The 17,524-nt window shown below is 39.4% G+C and overlaps 1 protein-coding gene across 4 annotated transcripts in view; it reads left to right on the forward strand.

Annotated features, from left to right (window-relative positions):
• The window catches only part of CDK8 (cyclin dependent kinase 8), a 75,110-nt gene that overhangs the window by 21,891 nt on the left and 35,695 nt on the right, over positions 1 to 17,524 (forward strand). For all 4 annotated transcript variants that reach the window (XM_032099470.1, XM_032099474.1, XM_032099471.1 and 1 more), the window contains exons 2-4: positions 1,466 to 1,541; positions 12,439 to 12,549; positions 15,490 to 15,630. In XM_032099470.1, coding sequence (XP_031955361.1) covers positions 1,466 to 1,541; positions 12,439 to 12,549; positions 15,490 to 15,630 — 328 coding nt within the window. The remainder of the gene's footprint in view (positions 1 to 1,465; positions 1,542 to 12,438; positions 12,550 to 15,489; positions 15,631 to 17,524) is intronic.

The following is a 17,524-nucleotide window of genomic DNA, read 5'->3' on the forward strand; positions in this document are numbered from 1 at the left end:
GCAAGTTTCAGGGTTTTATTATATGGAAACTTCTTAATGCCTTCTATCATTGCATTCCCCTATTCTTTTTTTCCCCTTTTTTGTGTCAAATGCTGTGTATTTTCTTGTCTTTTACCTTGCTGCATCCATGTAATTCCTCTGTTACTGAAATCTTCTCTTGTCCACTTGCTGTTTGTTCTTTCTACTCATTATCTGTGTTCAGATTTTGTCCATTAATTTCCCACTTTCTTCTCTCTTCCCTAGGTGGTGATTAATAGGGGAAAGTGTGTATTTTGGGTAGGAATAAAGCAATTCAGAGATTTGCAAATTGTGAGAGCTGGAAGAAACTGGAATAAAGTGTATTTGTTCCCAATCCTTAGCTACAGCTTAGTTTTATTTGCCTTAAGGATGTTTGAATTGCATTTTTTTTTAGGGTGGCTCTTCACAGCTGGGAAGTCTGGACTAATTAAAAATGAATAAGGCTTGTTATGTAACTTAGAGGTTTGAGGCTATACAAGTGCTCCAAATATTGAAGGCAATGCTGTTACGTGTCATGCCCCCCAGGAGTTCTGTGCGTGCCTGCCCACAAGTGGGAAGGACAGGCACTCCATCTCTTCAAAGTTTTTGAGTCTTTGAGGCTGGGAATGGGCAAGAGTTCAGTGTCTTCTTTTGCTGCAGTGTATCTCTTCCTGATTTTGCTTTTGGTAACTGAAGTTACTAATAGGCTTGCTTGTGAAACAAGTGATTCTAAGCTACATACTGGTCAAAGTACAGGGAGGTCACGGTGTTGGTTTTAATATATGTTATATATGTTTGAAGCCAAGCAAACTTTTCATAGAATCATAAAATGGGTTGGATTGGAAAGGGCTTTCAGGGTCATCTAGTTCTAGCTCCAATGTCAGGGACAGGGACACCTTCCACTGGAATCCACTTCTGGATTCTTCAGATTGCTCTAATGTCTGGTGGAGTTTTTTTATTAATCTTGGCAGTTCTATTACCTTGGTAGGAACAAAATTTTAAGGTGCAGTTTGGTATCTAGGGGAAAGAAAAGATGTTTTAATGTGGCATTGGTTCTGGGTTACTCAAGAATTCATTAAAATATGGGTGAGACTTACTGTGTCCCAGAGTAATACATTTGTGTGAGATAAAGCCCTAGCAAGGCTTATTTCTAGTATGTGCTAATTGTTTACTTTGTTTTCTTTTTAATAAGAGAAGGAAGAAATGGAAGAAGTGTTAATCATTGCATTTTAAAAAGAAAGTTTTAAAATCATCTCAGTGTAGTGAGAGCAGACTTATATTTTATCATGGTGCTATGGTTAGCTTACAGTTTAGCTGGATGTCCAGACATTTAACTAGTAAAGAATGAAAAGAAAATAAGATGCATAATTTGTATTCATTAGAAACTCATCTCTGAATGGTACTGAGGAGCTCACATTGAATTCATGGTGCAATTAAAAACAAACCAAATTTCTTTTTCTCTTCACAGGAAAGATGATAAAGATTATGCTTTAAAACAGATAGAAGGTACTGGAATTTCCATGTCTGCATGCAGAGAAATAGCAGTAAGTAACAGTTCTTTTTACTAGCAAGCAAACTTACTAAAAGTATTAATTTGCATGCATCCTGGGTTATGTTTGCTCAGTCATGTTCTTCTACTGTGGGTGCCATATCTTTATCATAGGGGGTATAAAGTAAGTACAAATGTCATGGAAGATTTTATGTACCTGTTATGTTTGCTGTCTAAAATTGACAGTGTTTTGAAGTTGCAATTTACTACCTGCCTCAGGGCAGATTAGATGCAGCAGTTTAAAAAGATGATTGGAGTTAGTGACTTAAATTACACATTTGGTCTGACTTTTAGTACTTCAGTTCTCTTCCTAAAGAAATTAGTTCTTATTGGCTTACAATTATTAAAACATTTTAACTTCTGTTTAAGTGAAGATTTCAAACTAAACTGACACAGTTGTTGCCTTGGATGCTGTAATACAGCCATGAATGCTATTCAGACATTTTCTTCAGTTTTTCAGGTTTATATTTGTATATTTCATGTTGTTAGAAGCTGGTGAATAATGTAGTCTTGTTATAGTTTGTGAGAAGCTTGAGAAGAAACACTGGAAAAACCGGTATTATGAAGCTTACCTGTTGTATGTTCTTATGTTTTACTGCTGCTTGGGTTCATTGTTCTTGAAATGTTTCAAATGAAATTGCTTACTAAAAGGAAAAGCACATAACTTAAGGGGGTGTGTGGGAAGGAAATAGTTTCAGTCCATCTTCCTCAAGAGTGTAAAACTTTACCCTAAATTTCATTTTGATTGACTGAAGTGAGTACTAGGCTTTCTCACTTAGTCAAATTCCAGTTGGCTTCATGACAGCAAAAATGTTAGTCCTTGAACTGAGGTGAAAAAAATGAAACACAAAGAATATTCTTTAGGAGATGTTCTTTTTGTCCAATGGTGAAAGCTGAACCTTCTGCTATTGTAGACATCCACTCTGAACTAAAGGAGCAGAAAACAGGGTCTTAAATTTTGCTGCTTTCAGCCATTTGGGCAGAAGTTTTCCAAATGCTGTTACTCAGGCTGAATGATTTTAAGAAATGTCAGCTACCATTTCAGGGGGATTTGGGATGAGTTGTTGTCTTTCTGCAGTGATTTGCCTAAAAAGATTTGAAGAGTTTGTTCTGCTTGAACTTGGCAGGAGAAGCCTGGCCGTGTTAGGGAAGTGTCTCTGCTCTATGTAGGACCCTAACTCAATTTCTGTGTATTACGAGAATCATTAACTTGGCTGACAGGCAGGAAGGATTTGGCCTCATTCCTCTTGGGCCCCAGTATTGATGGAAAAGGAGCGAGCAGCAGGGGGGCTTCCTCCATGCTCTGAGCTGCTGCAGCATGTGCCTTTTGAAGAGAACAGCAGTACAGCTCAGGACCCACGTGGGACAAGGTTGGGGAGGGGAGGAGGGAACATAGTGCAAATACCAAAGATGCCAAAAAAGCAGGTATCGAGAGCAAAGAGGGGAGTGGAGCCCAAAAGCAGGTGTAGGGATAGGAAGAGAAACCTGAAGCAGCATTTCTTGAGCTATAGTTGGCTTTGCTTCTGGTTATGCTTCCAGGCTTGCAACTTCTAATACTGTGGTTGAGTTTTCCTGCAGTTGAATTAATAATTCACCATGGACTTTGAGGTTTGAATTTGGTTTTGCCGTTCTCTTCATGTTGCTGTTTGAAGTGACAGGAGAATTTTTTTTCCCCTGGAAAGGTGTTGTTTATTTTAATTCTGTTTAAAATAGACTTTTTTCCACCCTTCTATCAATTAATATTGTAAAAGAAGCAAAACGAATATCATATGGAAATTAATCAAATTGATGATAATAATCATAGTGTTTATATTGGTGATGTGAGTATATGTAACGTGTGAAAGTGCTACTGAGTTAGTCAGCAGTGTTGTACCCTGTGATCTGTGCATATAACTAATAAAATGATTTGGTTTTGTACTTAAAAAGTCAAGGCTGTGTGCCAGACTTTGTTACAGTGTGTTCTGGACTACCCAAATTAATGCATTTGAAGAACATGGTGGTGTTCAGAGGAACTTGGATGATTTGATTTGCCTTTGAGCTGTACCCATTTCAGTTTCTCTGGGGAGCTGAAGCTTGTATATTCTACTCTGTGACAATCTTGGAAGAATGTAGTTTGATATAAATCCCAGTGAAACTCTTGTTTTTACAGCTCTGCCATGGCTTTTGTCTTATGATGATTTACTTCAGTTTTGGATTATTGAGTAACTTTTATATTTAAAAATGCCCATAACTTACTCTTTTAAGACATCTGTTTGATGCAGACACCTAAGTTCAAGAACTGTGTAAGAAAAATAAAGTAACTATTGAAATTCATCAGTTGCAGGGAAAGGTTGGAACTAGGTTAGAGACCTGATTTCAGACAGCCGAATCAGTTATGGGATGAGCTCAGTATATAACTCAGTTTAAATAAGTTATTTGTTCAGGGTTTTTTTCTTCAGTTATTTTAATTTTGATTTTCTTCAACCGTTTGTTTACTTGGTGGAGTTAACAGTTACTGTGCTAATTGAATCAGTATGTTTCATATCAAGCTAGTTGAAGAGTTGTATTTTTCCTTATCGTTGCCCCATTCATCTACTGTGGTAAACATTTGTGAATCCTGCCTCTTTCAGAATTTTAACTGAATGTTTGGCTGCTCATATCTTGTTCTCTGCAGATCTGTGCACTGCCTGCTGTGCTGGGTATCTGTTTTGTGATCTGCAGTTTCAGTTCTGAGGATTTAAGCAGGCACTGAAAACTGCACATTCAGCATGCCAAGAGTTGAATTTGTGTTAGGTGGGAGAGCAGAGGGATAGAATGGTGAGAAGATTTGTATAAAAATATGCAGATTATACAAGCCCAAATGATTGATTCCTCGTCTTCTGATTTAATCACGTGGAAGAAAGTCATTAAACCGTATCCACTTGGAATAGTGCTGCAAATGCTATTTCACAGTTCGCAAAGCAGGAGAATTCTTTAAGGCTGTAGAAATCTGGAGTAGTTAACCAGGCTTTAAATAGAGCTTCAGGATTTTGGCTTGGGCAGCTTCCTATACAGGAGTCTTAGGTTTTGAAGCAACCAAGTGACTTGCTGACGTGTTTTGTGTTGATTATCATTTTTCATTCAGTTTTAGCAGGTTTGCAAGTACTTTGCTTGCATATGCTTCCTTTGGCTAGTGAGGAGTTGCTTAGGTTGAGGTTTTGTTTGGGATTTTTGTTTGTTTTTCGTTTTGTTTAGTTGAGGGAGCTGTGAGGGTTTTGTTTTTGGTTTTCTTTGTTGTTTTTTCTTTTTACCAATTTTCCATGTAATCTGTTTATTTGTGCCTGGTTAGGTCAACAGAAATACCCAATAACATTAATTTTTGACTTGGCCCTGAAGAGGAAGTGCTAGCTGTGGTAGCAGATGCTTTTGTTGATGGAAATGCTGAATGTGACAAAGCAGATCTGGGGTGGACAGTGCTGTGCTCTGCCTGTCTCCCGTCTGTGTTGTGTACTTTAAACACCATATCCAGTTTGTGCGAGTTAGAACAGCCTTGAGGCTGCTGGGGATGAAACAGAAAACTACAGAACAATAAGCAGCTGTCTTCTCTGGTTGTTTTCACTCTTTAGGTCTGCCTTGGAGGCATTCCTAGGATTTTATGTTTCCCGTTATAACAGGTGCAGGCTGTTATCATAAAAGGTGATGTCCTCGGTGTTGGATCTAGTGAAAATGTGACTGTAGGATGTTCATCTTCACTGAAGGGCAAATGAGCAGTTTTGTTAGTTTGTGGAGTGAGCAAGCAGAGTTGAGCCATCCTTTGGATGTGCTGGTGCTTCACATAACTCACATGAAAGGGAGAGGCTCTGCAGCAGGCCTGCTCACCTCTGTATCTGCACTGTCCTTACGGCTTTCAGCTGGGCTGGAGGGTGGCTGAGGTAGAGACAGAGGCAGAGCAGCAGGCCTGGCCCCCATGGCAAGTAAGAAGGGAGCTGCTGTTGGTGAGTGGTCTTGCCTGAGTTGAACTTGGTGGAGGAGGCTCCTCTGGAGAGTAATTGGTCCTTTTCACACACTGGGCCTTCCGTGCCCTGGGTGACAACAGTGTGTCACCATGTGGCTATCAGGTCTCTCTTCCCTCTGCCAGTGGAAGGGATGGAAGAAGGGTGTAAGGGCTCTTTCATAGCCAGTCTGACTGTGATCTCTGCAGCAACCAGAGGAACCCCATGAGGCAGAAGCCAAAACTGGGTGACACCAGGATTTACTCTCTTCAACACCTTCCCTCTCTTGGCAAGGAACAAATAACTCTCCCAGTGAGCTTGCCTGAAGAGATTCTGAACCAGCTGTGTGGCAATGAACAACAGTTGGGTGTAGGTTCCTCAGGTTATGGGGGCTGTCATGTTCCTTCCAGGCTAACAGTTGCCCACAAGAAAGACCAAACACAGAAATCACTTAGATGACTGCATGTCTTCCTCACGTCAGAGGGCATGTTATGGTTTCTTGGCAATCTTTCCATGTAGTGAAAGGTGACAAAGTACGGAGGAATTTGATGTCTGATTTGACTCTTTTTGGCATGTTTAATGATTCTCAAATGCTTTAGTTTAATACTAACATGATATGTAAAATATAAGTTGTGACTGAGTACAAGCTACATTACTGATCTGAAAACAATATTCTTGAGAGATTTTGTCTAAAGGGAGGGTAGCACTATTTTTAGTTCTGTGACAGTGGGACAAAGATACTGACTAAATGTAATTAGAATCCTTAGGAATCATAATGTTTTCTGTGAACAGCAGAATTTGTCCAAGCTTGACATCCAGTACCTGTCTCATCTGGGTACTTCACCCACCTCCTTACTTTCAGAGAACATTTAATAACATCTTTTCTAATACTTCAAATGTGTTTGGAATTAGAAGGTGCTAATAAATATTGACTTGCATGTAACATCACATAAGACTAATTTATTTTAGAAATTGTGGAAGCTAAAAAGAAATGTGGGGTTTTTTTCCTCTAGACATTTTGTGTTGCCAGTCTTCTTTTTTGCACATTTAGGACTTTAAAAAAAATCAAAAGAATAAAATATACAACCTTGTGAAATTGTTGCTTTGTCTGAAGAACTGGAGCTTCGAAAATGTGTTGTTAGCTTCATAATAAATTCTTAGAGTGAGCAGTTACAATGCCTTTGTAAGCTTTTATTTGAACACTTCTGAAAGGAAAACAGCATGTACTTTCAGCAGGTATTCTGTTCTTTTTTAGTACTGTGGAATGTCTGACTCGTGAGAGTGTAAAACTAAAATTGTATTTACACTGAAGTGAACAGATCTTGAACCTGCTGCATAGCAGCTAAACCAGCCTGGGATTTGAGCAGTTGTATAATAAAATTGGGGGGTTAGTTTATATAACAAGTTTAAAGTACTTGAGTAGAGCTCCACTGTTTCATAGGAAACTAAGAATAGTGGCTGGAAATTTTTTTACAAATTTTTGTGGCTTAGAATTGGGTGACATCTCTGGAGTTGTCATATTCTACTCCTGCTCTTGCAGACAAGCAAATGGTACCTTAAAAAATCTAGCAAGCTACAAGTTAAACTTGTAAGGAAGAGAGATCTCTGAAGGCAGTTTCTGAATCTCATTCTAGTAATGACTCTATGAACATTATTCAGCCTTTAAGCCAAAATTAATCATGACTAATTTGTACCCATTTGTACTTATCATAATATTGTCAGTTAAAATAGCTCTTCTTTTCTGCTCTCATTTTAAAGAGAGAGATAGAGACTGTTTCTTCTCTGCTTTGTTTTGGCAGGCTATAAGCATTTTGGCTTGGCTTGCTTGTTTTCTTTGAGCATTAGGCTCTCCCTTCCTCTGGGTGTGGGCTTGGGCTTTCTTTGCCCTGTTGCAGTTGGAATTAATCTTCCCTGAATGGGCCAGAATTATGCATAGTGTTTCAGGTAATGTCTTATTGCTGCTTATACTCACCTGTTGTAGCAGTAATTCCACTGGCACCTTACTTGTTACAGGATGAGTAAAATTTGTCATTCGCCTTCCAGTCTGAAAGTTGCCTCTCTGCATCAACTGCAATCTGCTTTGTATTCCGAGTCCCTGCTTACCCATTTTTCCATTGTAAGGCCATGGCATGACTGTTAATATATGATGTCTGTTGCTGGATCCCTTGGTGAAACTGATGTGAGCCTTCTTGAAGCATGAGATGATAATCATCATCTCTGATCAGAGTTTGAATTTATGCCATCAAACTAGCCAGATAATGCAATAGTGACTTTTGCTTAAATGAATGTTTGGTTGATACTGCCAATGGCTTTGTGTGTAGCCAGTTTTCTGACTGTCCTAAGGCTTGGGAGAAACGTGCTGCATGACACTCAAAGGAAGGCGGTCAGAGGAAGAAGCTGCTTTTTCTAAAATAGCAAATGTCCTGACATAGGGGAAGCTCCTTCTAGGCCAGATTACCTGGCAAATTGCTCTAACAGTTGTGCTCCATTATAGGATTTTAGAACCATTTGGGTTTGGAAAGATGTGTATCATCAAGTCCACCCATTAACCCAGCACTAAGCCATGTCCCTCAGTAACAGCACATCTGTGTGTCTTTTAAACCTCCAGAGATGGCAGCACAACCATTTCCCTGGGCATCCTGTTCCAGTGCTTAACAAGCATTTTGGTGAAGTAAGTTTTCCTGATAACTAACTGATCTTAACGTCCCCTGTGCAACTTGAATTACAGAAGTACGCATGGTAGTATTGCAGGGCTACATCTTGCAGGTTAACATTCCCCGCGGACCACAAAGATTATCAAGCATCAAGGGCGGGGGTGAAATGGCATTTGCAGTAGAGCTAGAAATCCTCACTTACATGAAGAGTGTGGTGTCTGGGCTCATGAGAAGTGTTGTGGTGGAGAGCTTTACAGGAAATGTGGGAATATCACCGGAGGAAGCAGGTTGTGTTCATAAAAAATTGTGCTGACTCTAGCTCATATTTTATGTGAAAGATAATTGTTGTTAGTGCAAGAAAAGATTGGCCTTAGTCATGCTGCAGTTTTCCTGATTCCTTTAGTGCTGCTGTTGATTATTTAATAACATCCTGTTTTATTTCACTTTGTCCTTGTTCATGAAGCAATTTAACAATTTTATGAATCATTGGGATGCTTTGATTTACTGTCCCTCAGCTACCCCATGGCTGTAGAATGAGCATTTCTTCATTTCAAGAGGGAGATGGAGGGACCTTAGTGTGAGCCCAGGACCTGCACACAGGGATGCTGTTTCCCTTGCTGGATCTTGAACAATATGAAAGCAAGGGCAAGACCAGCCAGGGGCAAAATGGGCTTCTAACCCTCAAGTCAAAACAGATATATTGGCATTTTCGTCATTTGCTGATTTCTGTTTCTTTGAAGGTCTGTTGGATCTCCTTTCTTTATGAGGTGGTACCCAGACTAACTGATGTTAGGAAATAGATTTGGTTGAGGAAATAGATTTGAATCATCATGTTATATGCAAATGAAAAGGAAGGCAGTTTACTAAGAGCCAAACACATCATTTTTGTCTGCTTTCTCTTTGTGTTCTACAGAACTGAACTAGAATAGACAGAAGCAGTTAGGTAACAGTCATTAGGCCAAAAAACAGCCTTTATCATTAGTAGACATCATACTGATACTCAAAGCATGTTTCTTGCAGTCTACTTTGTCTGAACTGTCTTTCTTTGAACTCTGTCAGCTGCTGGACACAAGTCAAGTCATCTGGTAGGAAAGGCATGTGGTTTATGGGCTAGAGAGGCCTGGTTCGTGGAGACTGAGGTTGCTGAAAATGCTCTTTACAGCCCATGTGATGCGTTATCATCTGCATGAGCTCTTTCAGATACTTCAGACAGAGTTTGCATTTGTCACTGTGTTTCAGCCTTTCCAAGACAGTGATTCAGGAATCATCTGTCACCACTGCAGCAATCATTTCCTTATTCTGATGGTTTTACTAATGTATGTTAGCCGTCTTATTCACTGGGTTGCTTGTGGCTGTCTGGCTTTGACTGAACCCATCAGGTTTTTTAAGCAGACTGAAAAAATGTGGATTTAACAGCTATTCAGCACAAAAGGCAAAGGCAGAAACTAGCAAGAATGATAAACTGAGTACACAGATGTGCAGACAGTAACAGCTGCTGTCAGTGGCAGTAACAAAGGCCAGAACTCCTAACACAATGGTGATGGGCTGCAAAAGGAACTTCTCAGGTGTGTTCTTGGCGAGTGTCAGCTGGGACGTTGTAACTGATGAGAAGGAAGGCAGGTTGCTGTGGATTTTTGAGGAGGATAGTGGGGTTTTGGGGTATTTGAGTGGACTGCTGGGGTGTTTAGAGGAAAAATAAAAGGCAGGAAGGGGAGTGATCAAGGTGGATGGGGGAGGAAAAAAGCAAGGAATGCTGTGAATCTCAAAGTCTGCAGTATTGACTGCCTCTAGAACAAACAAAGGAGAATTCTGTCTATGTTGCCTTGCTATACAGACAGGGAATCCTTCTGCTGCATTACTTAAAGTTTCTCATATTTGTGTCCAGCTTTGGTAGTAGTTCTCTGTGTGTTCTCCAAGCTGAATCACGTTTGATGTGAAGAGGTTGGATTTTTTTAGTAGGTGACAGCTGCTACCTGGGGAATAAGGAGTAGGACAGACTTAAAATGGGATCAGAAAGGACAAAAAGGAGCATTACATTATTTTTTAGAGCTCTGACTAGTATCTGTGTCTCTCATTAAGGAATAGTTTGTTTTATCTGGTACAGATGTGTCCATCAGACCACAGGAAATACAATATTTTGGTATGGACACATAGTTGCTGAACTGTCATGTAATCTTCTCGTAGAGGTAATTAAAATCTTTAGCATAAGTTTAATGTGTGAATTTTTGCTGATTAAAGAAACATTGTGCCAGTCCTTATAGAAAAATAGTTTATCATTAAACCCTGCAACATCATTCACCATTGAGAGGCTGGTCTTTGATGCTGTGCTGTGCCTGTCTGGCATGCAGTTAATCTCCACATCAGCCTGTATGATAGAGTGTGTTGAATTTGTGACTAAAGCAGTGTTGATAAGCCACCAGTGCTTTGGCTATTGCTGACAGTGTTCAGGCTTTCTCCGTTTCCCACCCCTGCCCCTCTTCCCTTTGGAGAGGTAGCCTTTGTTTGGAGACTGGCTGGGCATCAGTCTTCTTGTGGGAAGTTATATGTGATTGCCTTTGCACTGCTTCTCTTGTTTTGTTGTGGGTGTGATGTTTAATTCCTCTTTCCTTCACTTACTAAACTGTCTTACCTCACTCACAAATTTTCTGGCTTTTTTGTTCTTCCATACATGGCTTCCTGAGAGGGATGAGCAAGTGGCTCTGTGGAGTTTAGCTGCTGGCTGTGGTTAAATTACCACAGGCTGTCCCCACCTGTAATTGATAAAAAAGTGCAAATAAGCATTTCTTGGTTTTTCCCATGTTGATCTTATGCTTTGTAGGAATTACAGGCATTTAAAGAATTCCATACTTCTTGTGGATCCTGCCTTAAAGTGCCTCGATGTGCTGCTTTTACAAATCTTAGTTTTACTAGGCTCAAACTCTATGGCCTTCTGCATTGATTTCTATTGTTTTGTCTCCTCTACACTGTGTCCCTGTTTGGGCTCATACTTAAGGTAAAAGCTCTGTGAGCTATAGGTTTTTTACTCAAGAAATGCCTCACTGACTGGTCAGTGAGTCATAATGCGAGTCTGTCTCAAATGAAATAGGAGAGAAGGAAACGAACACAGATATACGCTTCCATTTTACTGTCTCAGTAGCAGTAAAATTTTAGCACATATGACAAAGGTATCAATAGTATCAATAGAAAGGAATGATTTTTTTTGTTTCCTCTGTTGTGTAGTGGAAAAATTATATTTTATTGAAAATAGATTGTTTCAGAAGTAAGTTCTGTATTCAAAGAGTCCTTTAATTTTCCCTTGGCTTTTTTTAAAAAAAGAAAAAGCCCTAACCATTCATTTAATAAAAATCATTTTAATAAAAGTCATCATTTTTGGCACACTGAACTGGCAAGCATTTGACTAGTTTTGGGTAGTCACAAGTTTGCTTAGACAAAGCTTTTGTTTCTTCCTTAGCAAGGGAGTGAGTACAGTATGATTGTAACATGACCAGTAAAGCTCAAATAGACTGATGCTGTCTGTATTCAGTTGTTGTGCTGTATCTCATCTGTTCTCCTTTTGGTGGGGTCAACTATAGTTTCTGGAGCAGCTGAGCTGGTTTAGTGGCTCACTGCTGCTGAAAGAAGTTCTAGGTGTGTCCCTTTGCCGGGGATGTCTCCGCTGTTAGAAGCCTGATTTGTTTCAGCTCAAGAGCTCTGTACCAGGTTACCTTTCACCAGCCTTTATGCATCCAGAATAGTTTTCTCTTGAAGTGGGTGTTTTTCTGCGGGTGGCTTCTATGAATGTACTAACTGCTGTAATCTATGTTGTGCCAAAAATCTGGACCCTCTTCTGTATAGAGTTGTGACCTTGTAGATCAGCAGAGCCCACCTTACAAACCCACACCTTGGTTTAGCTGACTGCATTGACACCTCTACATGAGCCATCCCATTCAGTCTCAAATGACTGCAGTAATTGAGAGTGAGGAGAAAATGGAGTACTCCAAATGGGATTGTTGAAGATTACAGCCTATGTGAAAGGGCAGATGCCACAGCTGGCTGTTTGCAGAGTCATCTTGGTCCTGGATAATAGTGAGGTTTTACATAGACTTCAGCTTTTAGAACATGAGTAGGAAGTGAATGCCGTGAGGGGGTTATGACCCACTTTCAGGTTTGGTTTGAAACTAATGACTGGTTCTTTCATGAAAAAATGTGGGTTTCTATGGCTTGCAGATTTCAACTTTTGTTGCTTGTGTTGTAAGTATCCCAGCTCTGGATGTATGGATATAACTGTTGTGGACTTTTTCTTTTGCAGTTGCTGCGGGAGCTCAAGCATCCAAATGTCATTTCTCTGCAAAAGGTGTTCCTTTCTCATGCTGATAGGAAAGTGTGGCTTCTCTTTGACTACGCTGAGCATGACCTCTGGGTAAGGTGAATTGTTTGTAGGTACCAGGCTTAGAGTTTTAGTTGCAGCAAAGGGACGAGGTCAGGGGAGACACATCATTTTTAAAACACAGTATAGCTATTTCCTACATGTTTGTTGGAAGCATTTTCAGTACTAAAGGAAAAGCAATGGACAGCTAACCTGTGATCTCTTCAAAAAGATAAAAATCTGCAGAAATGAGCTCTCAGTAGCTAGAAGTCTACTTAAATGTAGATATAAACCCCCATTACAGCTACAGTAGGGTGCAGGAAGATGTAATTGATTATGCAAGTGAATTGCCTTTGAAAAATGACAAACTTATTTTCTGAATAGGACAGTTCAGAGTTTTAGTTGCATTATCATCCATGCATGCATGAAATGAGAGTAGTGACACTGTACATTTAATTCATATATTTCAGTGGGAAGAATTTTTACTCAACTCGTCTGCAGAAATTCTGTGTATTTGGGAGGAAAGCTATTTATTCCTAATTGCAAGAGACAGCTTTAAAATATAAACCTCTTGCAGGCAAAGTAAATTTGTTTTAAGATATATACTGTATTCCTGTGTTAACTCGAATATTTGTAAGCTTAATATCCATTTGGAATGCTTGAAAAAATAAAGTAACATGGTAAAAACTGAAAAATATAATGTAGCCTTGACCTCCCTGAAAAAAGGTGTGTGCGCCTCAAATTAATGCTGACACAGATTTGGAGCATTGCCCTCAATGCTACAAATACTAATCTTAAAAGATGCCAAGATTTGCATCCAAGAATGCAACAGAAACAATTTAGAACACGGTGGAAATTTTTATGAATGTGTACATGTGAGAATTGCACAGTATGAGTCATGAGTTGTTTTTTCATCAGCATGTCACTTAGCACAAACCAAAGTAAAACTAATTTCTTTGGAAAATGGTGTTCCTTGTAGTTGGGAATTATTCTGTAGCATTTGCCTAAAACCCTAGTGTGTCAGTTTTCTTTCTGTTAAGCTAAATGAAAGATATTTTCTTACAGTTAAATATCTTGGAAGTTCTGATACTTGGTATTGGGGTTTTGTTACCAAAATAAAATTGGAGATTAAAAAGTTACCAACAGCTGCAATGTTGAGACATTCTAAAGGCTGATAAACAGAAACAACATCTTGAGGGAGTGAAGTTGTTTTGTTTTGTTTTCATTTTAGTATGAGGGAAAACTTAAGAGCACTCCTCTTCTCACTGCTCCCCCATATTAATGATATGCTAAGCTACAGAGGTTTAAGAAGGTCTGAGGGGTTTTTTGTTTCAAAATGTGCTACAAGGCTTCATATTTGTTAGGATGATTGACTATGACTTGTCCTTGTTTGTATTTATACATTTCTGCATTGCTTTGTACTTAACCTAAATCACCACAGAAGCGTTTTTGTTAATGAAACACTGGTTTGTACATAAGTAACTTAGGAATGACCCTCAATTTTGACCTTTATGCTTACATGCATATACCTGTATGAACTTCAGAATTCCCCAGCTGTACCAGCTCCTGGATGTTCACTGTATTGGGATGTGAGAGACTTAGTTGCTGTAACTGGGCTTCCTGTGTGCCCCAGAGAGCCAGCTATGGATCAAGTGCTCCAGCTCTGTGTTTAGCACAGCAGGTCTCAAGTAAGACTGGGAAAGGGCCAGATAATACAGAGTGTATTAGAGCAGGAACAAAAAAAAGTCTAGGACAACCATCTGTTTTTCTCTCTGTCTCTGAAGATTCACTTCTCTCTGTCCACTGTGTGAAAATAACACTTGTTTTGGAGTTGGTGGAGGTGGGAGGTGAGAGGAGGTGAAGCATGTGGCTCAGGCTGAGGGATGCTTGTGCGTGTGGTGCTTGGCTGATGGTGCAGAGACTGTCACCTTTTCATCAATGCTTCTTTGCTCTGTGCATCTCCATTTTTACCATTGTCAGGGCAGAAATGTGCCTGTTGCTCACAGGAAAGCCAAGCTTGCTGCCTGAAGCAAAGGAGGGCAGGCTGTATGGAGCTGGGCTGCAGCAGGAGAGGAAAGGCAGTTTGCCAAAGGGTGTTAGGTAGTTGGGTTACTTAGCTGGCACCTGGAATATGAGGGGTCATGAACGTAGGAAGAGCACATGATAGAAGTTTGGTGCCAGGTTTTGGTAGACAAGATCTGGGCTGTTTGAAGGAGGCAAACCTGGAAATGGTTACCATGACTGTGGCACACCTTGCTGTTGAACTTAGTGACACCTGGGACTTGAGTGCTAAGACAACACGTCCTTTTGGGCTCCTCCTTGGTGCCAGACATCGTTGCTTGTGTATAAACTTAGAATTGCTAAAGGTTCTTTTTCTGTGTCTGACTTGGTGGCTTACTTTCAGATGGATAGATTTGTAGACTTGATCTGTCAACAGCTTCTGTTTTGAGAGTACTGTGCTGTAAGGGTATAGTAAATAAAGAAGGAATAAATCTGGGCTTCTGATTTAAATGTATAGAATTCCTAATACAGTTTGCAAAAATTTCTGCTTGGCATTAGGTCTCGAATGTTACAGTCATTATTACTGTAGGAGAAGACCTAAAAGTGAAATAATGTAGGAGGTAATACACTTGTAATTCTGTGACGTGCAGGATATCAGCCTGTCTTAACAAAAAGACTCCCCAAATGAAAATGCCTCTAAAACTTTCAAGATCAGTGATCTACAAGGAAATTTGTGTTGATGGTCATATTGGTTTTGTATTCTTCATACTTTGCAGGGCTTAGCTGTCTGCTGGGATAAAACTACCAATTTAATTTTTGAGAGATTGCTTTGGGACAGTGATCACTTTGCCTAGTACAGTATTAATTTTTTAGTTTGGAAAACAAATCGTGAAAGGTTGAAAAAACCTGAAGAAGTCTGTAAGGAGTTGATGGCAATCTTGTTGTGTAAACATTGCACTTCTTTTATTTTCATTTCTTTTTTCCTCTTTACAGCATATAATCAAGTTTCACAGGGCTTCTAAAGCAAACAAGAAACCAGTTCAGTTACCTCGGGGAATGGTGAAGTCGCTGTTGTATCAGATCCTAGATGGTATTCACTACCTGCATGCTAACTGGGTGTTACACAGGGATTTGGTAAGTGGATCTGCAATGGGTTTTAGCACTGGGATGATGATTGAGGGCAAGGATTGTTGTTTTTTTTTTTTAATGGAAAACCACTGGGAAGCAAAAACCTTTGTGCTAAGAGCATGTACTAATACATATTTTTATACTGCAGTAAGACAGCCTTGATTAGTAGAGTGAAGTTTATAAGCTGGCTGTGATCTGATATGCTTATGAGAGCAGGTGTATCAGATGGCTGGTTTTGTTTTTTGATTTTCTAAATAAACTATTTTAAATGGGTTCATTTAAATAACAGGCACATTGAGGTACGGAAAATGCCTCTAGTAGTATCACTGCAGGCAAGATAAATAACTAAATACAGCTTTGGTATAGGTGGGGGAGAATGATTGGCTGTAAGAATGGCTGAAAAAAGGTTTTTTCTGAAATTATCAGTTTAACGTCGGAAAGTAACTTTTGAAAGCCCTGATTTTCTCCTAATGTTTATAATCTACCAGCAGTATAGCCATGACAACTTAAGATGATTTCTGCAAGTAAACGAATGTTTATCCAAACTACAATATAAGGAAAACATTTTTAACCTGGGTTAGTGTCTTTAACCAGCAAATTCTTTTCAACTGGTGAATCTCACCAATTCTTATATATTTTCCTTCAAAATATGCCCACAGCTAAGTGGTCTTTTTTGTCTGTTGTCTTGAAATTGGCTAGTTTCCTTGATCGACTTGTCTGTAGTTCCTATTCTTGGATAGCATTCTTTTTTTCAATTTACTTCTGAGTGTACCGCCTATGTACAATATTCTCATGCACGAGTGAAATTTCAGTGATTAGAGGTATCATTCCTATGACCTTTCATTCCTATGAGTCAGTATTACCAATGATATTCCATGTTTGGTGAAATAAGTCTGGCTTCTTTACTGCTCCTCCAGAGTCACCTTTTATCTTTGAAATAGCTTTAGTAGTGTTCCTGGAAATGTGGTCAAGGACTACTTATTTGTCATCTATTTTCATGCCTGATAAGTGCTTTTACAGAATGCCAGTGTCTCCATGTAAACTGAAGGAAAAAGGTATACCTCTGATAAATAGCATTTTCAGAACTGAAATGCAAGGAAACTTTGCTTTATTGCAGTGATTTTATGGATGGTTTTAATTTGCTCCTGGTTTTAGAAATAGAACCAAAGCCTCAGCACTGAGGGGAAAAAAATCAAAAAGATTCTGGTGGCTTTGTCATGACTCATGAAGTACTGGAGCTAAACATAATATAAAAATACATAGTGCATGTTACTACTTAGACAACTTTGTTATATTTTTAAGAGGCATACAGGAAGCAAATGATTTGTCATCAAGCATCTAAATTTTTCTGATGTTTTACTTTCTACAGTTTTGGAAAATTTATGAACTTAAAATTACACTTAAAAGAAAATCGTGCATGTTGTTAACTGGATGGCTCAGGAGATTGGTAATTTATTACAGAGCCTTTCACATCTAGGTCTGTAGCTCAAATACAGTTTAAGTTGGCAACTGCAAAAAAAACTACTGCCATCTTATTTTCTCTGAAATGAGTTGGTGGTCTCAGTTCAGCATGAAGTTTTCTTCCAGCAGATAATCCACCCATCACAATTGGCTATCTTTTGATAATCTGAGGAACAGACCAAAAGCTTGAGGCAGAGAATGAGAGGTCTTTCCACCGGAACCTTGTCAAGCTGTGTCGGTGAGAATCCTGTAAGAGCAGTACAGGGGCTGCCTGTGCCACCTTGTCCATGCAAACCTTCAGACTTGTTATTTTGAAATGTCCAGTTTGAGCTGAATTCAGAAGGCACATGTTTCATGCAGACCAAATGACAGAATTGTACCTGCCAATGCTTGCTTTCTTTTATCAGGGTCTGGAAATAACCTGGAACAGAAACAGAAG

Source organism: Corvus moneduloides, chromosome 2 (assembly GCF_009650955.1).
Source record: "Corvus moneduloides isolate bCorMon1 chromosome 2, bCorMon1.pri, whole genome shotgun sequence".
Lineage (NCBI taxonomy): Eukaryota > Metazoa > Chordata > Aves > Passeriformes > Corvidae > Corvus > Corvus moneduloides.